This window comes from Ciona intestinalis, chromosome 4 (genome assembly GCF_000224145.3).
Source record: "Ciona intestinalis chromosome 4, KH, whole genome shotgun sequence".
Classification (NCBI taxonomy): domain Eukaryota; kingdom Metazoa; phylum Chordata; class Ascidiacea; order Phlebobranchia; family Cionidae; genus Ciona; species Ciona intestinalis.
In genome coordinates this window covers 2,286,993-2,292,983 of record NC_020169.2, presented here as the reverse complement: position 1 = coordinate 2,292,983, position 5,991 = coordinate 2,286,993, and the positions used below count along the sequence as shown (strand labels likewise).

At 35.6% G+C, this 5,991-nt stretch overlaps 2 protein-coding genes across 6 annotated transcripts in view; one reads left to right on the top strand and one right to left on the bottom strand.

Annotated features, from left to right (window-relative positions):
- LOC100181954 overlaps positions 1–2,047 on the bottom strand; it is a 2,346-nt gene extending 299 nt beyond the window's left edge. Inside the window, exons 1-4 of one of the 2 annotated variants that reach the window (XM_026834287.1) lie at positions 1,950–2,047; positions 1,649–1,882; positions 798–1,415; positions 121–659 (exon numbers count right to left, since the gene is read on the bottom strand). In XM_026834287.1, coding sequence (XP_026690088.1) covers positions 453–659; positions 798–1,415; positions 1,649–1,777 — 954 coding nt within the window. In that variant the 5' untranslated portion in view covers positions 1,778–1,882; positions 1,950–2,047 and the 3' untranslated portion in view covers positions 121–452. Of the gene's footprint in view, positions 1–120; positions 660–797; positions 1,416–1,648 lie in introns of those variants that run through there. The other variant, XM_026834288.1, reaches the window with a different exon arrangement.
- Positions 2,048–2,673: 626 nt separating this feature from the next.
- LOC100178867 (mitochondrial import receptor subunit TOM40 homolog) overlaps positions 2,674–5,991 on the top strand; it is a 5,368-nt gene continuing 2,050 nt past the window's right edge. The window contains exons 1-7 of one of the 4 annotated variants that reach the window (XM_009859999.3): positions 2,674–2,928; positions 3,421–3,567; positions 4,105–4,172; positions 4,428–4,517; positions 4,934–5,035; positions 5,428–5,533; positions 5,741–5,863. In XM_009859999.3, the coding sequence (XP_009858301.1) occupies positions 2,871–2,928; positions 3,421–3,567; positions 4,105–4,172; positions 4,428–4,517; positions 4,934–5,035; positions 5,428–5,533; positions 5,741–5,863 (694 nt within the window). In that variant the 5' untranslated portion in view covers positions 2,674–2,870. Of the gene's footprint in view, positions 2,929–3,417; positions 3,568–4,104; positions 4,173–4,427; positions 4,518–4,933; positions 5,036–5,427; positions 5,534–5,740; positions 5,864–5,991 lie in introns of all 4 variants that reach the window. The other 3 variants (XM_002131359.5, XM_026834281.1, XM_009859998.3) reach the window with 3 other exon arrangements.

The following is a 5,991-nucleotide window of genomic DNA, read 5'->3' as shown; positions in this document are numbered from 1 at the left end:
CACCTTACTCGTGACACTAAACGTTATATTCGGCTTCCTTAACGTATTTATCAAATGAGAACGGGAAAAAAACCCACTTTGACAAGAGGAGTAAACTGTTTTCTGACCGCTGCAACGTTCTCCAAGAGATGTATGTTTTTAATGGATCGAAAACGCACGTTAACCAAGAAGAGGTCTTATACTAGAGACGTATTACTACAATCATGTTTTCTATACGCGTATATTCTTTTACACATTCCAACTGTGAAGCTGCCGGCGTTAACCGTAATTCCTAATCCAAGCTACACTGTACCATGCTCACTTAGTTTTTGAGTATTTTTACATCCCCAGCAATATATGGTATAGGACCATCTTGTACGACATTCCCAGGACAAATTCTTTATTTAGTACTAAACCATAGGAATAAAATACCATGCTTCCCATTGTAAACAACCGTATCTCGCATTGTACAATTACCATTCTATGCTTTGAATGCTAACAAGTGATGTAGTATCGTTTTCATCGCTTCCGAAACTACTAGAAGCCTTCACCAGAGTTCTAGAGATATCCGCCCAGCGTTGGTTCGTCCCGTCCACGCTTTTGCGGACCTCGTTCCAATCTTGAAACTGTGGTATACTGCATTTTGATTCAGCTTTGTGAACTGCGTTGACTTTGGTTTCCTGCAAAAGGTTTAGTCCAATTTATGTGAATCAAAAACTAAATACTGTGCTGCTAGGCCTACAGCTTATCGTATATTAGCTTTAAGTTAAAATACAAGTTTTATTGAACGGTTCGTAACGACATAACACTTTAATTACCGACAACGAAAATATTCTGCTGCTTGGCTGCTCTACTGTTCTAATTTTTTCATGGCTGGTTGTATTTGGTCGACGTGTTCTATTCTGTAAACTTCCCATTGAGTTCAACAGCAGCATTTCGCTGCGTGTGTCCCGAACAAGGGATGTGCGACTTGAAAACGAGTTGTCAGCCATGACTGGAACTACTTTAATAATTTGACTTTTCCTGTGCGGTTTGTAGTTCATCTTTAATCGAATTGCCCAACCAAAATATAACGAGAAAACCAGTGTTAGATGCAGAATACATACGGCAGTTGTGGTATGCGAATATAATGTCACGACTTCGTTACAGCCCTGCGTATAGACAGCTACGTTTACCAGGACAGTGTCTTGTGTCGTAACGATTATTTCTTGTTCTGTGATCAAAGCAGAAATGTCCTGCAAACCGCTTAACTCCGTTGATTGGTCTAAATCAGTAAATGTATCAGTGCTAAACCCCGCTGTAGATTCGGTAGGCCTTGGCGCTGTAGTGTTGTAAGCATTCGAGCAGTTGTTCAGTGGTATTATACAGCATGAGACCGGGACAGACTGAGAACTCCAGTCGGAAATGTTATGAGCTCCGCAACAGCCGAAGAACACCTGTACAGTATAAATGTCATTTCATTTTTTAATGTTTAAGAAAACGGCTTGTGGTAAGTTGTATAAATGTAACCTATTTATCTTAGCCCTACAAGCATTAAAACACGAGTATTCTGTTTTACACAGCTCGTGCCGGAGCTAGAGGCAGGCGCACAAACCACAATAACAGAGAGGCAGGCGCACAAACCACAATAACAGAGAGGCAGGCGCACAAACCACAATAAGTCCGATACCTGATATGATTCAATGCTAGCTGTCGCTTTAGGGTCTCCTTCCTCGATGGCTGTTGCCATGTATGCTTCCATGTTGAATATTATAAAGTCCTTGCCAAACACGCATAGGACTGCAACAAGTATACACATCAATATCTGTGACCACAGAAGTACATGTAAAAAGATCTTGAGTTTTTTCAGCTCGCCGCGTTCTTTCTTCAGTACGGATTTTGCTGACCAACATTCTAATAAAACCTAAATCGTCTTGTAGTTAGGACTAGTACAAATTGTTATGCGCTTATTTATCCGTGTATATACTTACTAAATTGAAATTAATTAAAGAACCCGATATTAGAAGAACAACTGATGAACTCGGCGGATAGTGTTTTCATCTATGAAGGTATGGGCAAGGTTTACCATTGCCTCCGTAGCGTAATCTGTTTCTAGATATCCAGCAAAATGTAGTTTGGAAATGATGCCCCATGCCATCAGCAAAAATGCGACGACCAGAATTGAAGTATTGCACAATAATTGAAGCGCGCCGCAAGCCTAAAATCGGTTTAATATACAGTAAATAAAGGTATAGTTGTAAAGGTATAGCTGCCTTTCGGTTGGCTACCTAGACTAACTTAATTAGGTAAAGTAGAAAAGTGTTACGTTTTCCAAAACATCCCTAAAGACACAGACTATACCAACACTTACGCAGGAGTTTGTGGAGCGTTTCATCTCACTTGAGGTTCCGAATACTAGAGGAAATAAAATGTAACTTACGTCTTTGATTTACGGAAACTGTCACTTGGTAACAAGTGTTCAGTTACTGTATCATTAATGATACACAAACACGATTCTGATGCTTTATTGCGCAACAAAGCGAAATATTGAAGCTATATTTTAGTTCTGGTCATCGCCATTGTTAAGCTATATACAATACTGTACACATCATTAGTTATAATTCAAAATTTTAACAGTATTTTGCAATGTTCGGCAAGTAAGTTTTTGGTTTCAAAATTGGAGCCTTTCCCTTTATAGGATCTAACAGTGTGCGTCGCATGAGTTAACACAGTTCAATTCGCGCACGTGAGTGAACTGCTGTGCTGCTATTGTATTGTTTCTGTATGTAAGTTTTAGATTCTAAAATATTTTGACCAGTGAGCCAATAATAGTCGCAGTGTTATTGTGTCATTCGTGCGTATCGTACACTGTATATTGAAGAAGTTTAAAGGGAAAGAAACATAATCTACTGATGGGAAACGCACACGCAGCATCTTGGGGTTGGTCCTCTTCTACACCAGCAGAAACTGGTATGTTAAAATGAACATAATCGTTTATTAAAGGTTGATTGCAGTTTTGCTTCCTTAGCATTCTTTAATTGCACAATATTTTTTTGCAAGTAATAGTGTTCTGTCTTGCAAAGACATTATGTATTAAAATTTTTGCCATCAGTAAATAGATAGATTTGTGCCTTAATGGACAACTCTTTTAACCATTTTGCAGAGTACGGCGGGACGCGGGAGCATAGGATTTTAATTTGTCCTACTAAAAATTAATTAAACAATGAACTAAATCTACCAAAATAAGTGTTTCCAAATGTGGCAATATGAACATACATTGCACGTCGATTTTTAATGATAGCACACAGGACGCAAAAAGAACCAGCACTTGCACACAGAAGATCATGTCAGAAACTGCTTTATTCTACAGACTGGATTTTTACCTAATAGTAATAAGCATGAAGTAAAAAATAAAAATATTGCAAAAAATGTTGTTAACATTATTCCCAATTTTTCCAGCAGCCACCCCGCCCCCAGTTGAAGCACCACCACCAGTTGTTCCAGTAGAACCATTACCTCCTTCCTCTCCAGTTGATGCAACACCAGTGCATTCGAAAACCGCCACAAATTCTGTGGGAACGTTTGAGGAAATTCACAAGCCCTGCAAAGGTTCAGCAAAAAGCTCATTTTAACTATGCATTATATATAGCAGGGAGGGGGAAGATGGGACACCTTTTTAATCTATTTTCTCCTTCAGTTTGGTAGTAAACAAACATTCAACGATTTTTTATAAAACTTTATCTTCAAGGCTCCCATAGACCGTTGTTAATTGTTTAAAACACGATCAGGATATTTGGTTATTATGTGTGAAAGGTGTCCCATCTTCCCCTACCCTGCTATATATATTCCCACGGCCACAGATATAAATATATATCTATAATCTATATATATATAATTTTACAATATATGTATTAAGTATCTTAAATTCGCCCACAATTTGGTAAGAAAAATGCTATAAATAAACTATAAAGCAATTCACAAATCCTGCAAAGGTTTAGCAAAAGCTTGTTTTATTATGCATTACATAATTTTACGATATAGCCTATATGTTCTCAATTCACCCAAAATTTGGATTTACCACTTAGTTTTACTATTACCCCTGCATTGCCTGCATGTGCATCATGTAGTTTCTTTTTTTATTTGCAGATATTGCTCTTCAGCCATTTGAAGGTTTAAGGTTTATTGTTAACAAAGGTCTTAGTTCTCACTTTCAGGTTGGTCGGCTTGTATTATCCTGAATTCACATAAATATTTTTAATGTTTAAAATTTGAAGTCTTTTTCAACTTAATATGTAATTGAAGCATATTTTGTTATACTACTGTGGTTCACTTACATTAAATGCATTAAAAATGAAAGAAATTAAAAAAACAAATTAAAAACACAAAAAAAAACATTGAAAATTAAAGAGCCTAAAGTCTTGAAATTGTTTTTGTGTTTTTTTTGATGTCTTATGTTTTTCTATTGGCAGGCGCAACACACCGTGCACTTAAACAATGAAGGTTCATCATACAGGTTTGGATCAACATATGTTGGCACCAAACAACCAAGTCCTACTGAGGTAATTTCAAAAAAAAACACGCATACATTTGTTATTGTTCTCACTCTCAGCCAGAGCGAGAACAATATTTTTTAAAAAAAGAAAAATTGTCATACATTTTTTATTGTTCTCACTCTTAACATGAATTAATGTGAATGTATGTATACAACTTGTTTATCCTCGTCCAGTCGCTATAACACAGATGTTTGAAAACATTTAGATTCTATTTAAAGCGTTTAGATTATATTCAAATAAGAGACTAATAAATCCATTCTCTGCAAAAAATCCCTATAAATTTAGTAACACCTGATCCAGGCTGTTATTTCATTACAAGAACTGTCCACCTTCATATCTCTCTTCCCAGAGCCATTCATGTAATTTATTACAGTAAGTTCCTTTATTTACATTTAATTTAAATCCTGTATTGCTTTTTGAAGGCATACCCAGTTATGATTGGGGAAATGAGCAATGAAGGCAACTTACAAGCTCAGTTTATTCACCAAGTTACATCAAGATTTAAAGCAAAATGTATTGCTCAGGTATTTAACAATCAATATATTTGTTCTTGGCTTTATCTATTTCCAATAAGTCAAAATATTTTAGTTAAATGAAATTTGTTTTGTCTCTTCGGTCACGATTATTAAGAACAAGACAGTTTACAAAAGCGGAAAGACCCGTAGTAAGGGTAAAACAACAGTTGATAAATTTGATAAATATTGATAAAAAAAGAAGGAATGTTTTGGATAAAAGGCGTGACCATTACACGGTTACACCCTACAGACGATGCAATGTAAAAATTAAGTAAATTCCTTTTAATTAAACACATTAAACCTCTAATTGGAAGAAATATTAAACTAATTCAAACACATTTGTATTAATTGAAAGTTGCTATCATTTTTGTTGTGTTAAAAATAATTCTTTGCTGTTTTAGACTCTTGGTTCAAAACTACAGTCCGTCCAAGTAGGTGGAGATGTTGTGTTCAATGATTCCACTCTATCCGTCGTTTGTGCCGACCCGGATTTACTCAATGGGACAGGTACAAATTAAGTTTGATTTATTTGCTACATGAATTAGATATCAAGTACAAAAATGTTTTTTCATAAAACTTCCTAAAACATGTAAAGCCCAATATGTTACAATTAATGCCCTTTTTTATACTTTATAAACTAAATTATTGTTAAAATGCAATTTATACTAAAAATTTTATTGTTACGTTAAGGTTAACCAATATTCTGTATTACAGGCATGCTTATTGTACATTACCTGCAAGCAATTACACCAAAACTCTCAATTGGTTCCGAATTATTATACCAACGTGGTGCTGCAAGACAACAAGCTATTGCTTCAATAGCTGGGAGGTATAAGAGTAAGTATAACTATGTGTTTTTAAATTGGTTACATTAACATTAAGGAGTAACTTTTAATAAAAATTGTACTTTAAATGAAGTGTTGTATATCTGGTGCTCTAGCCTAAGAGTTACAGAGCATGTATTC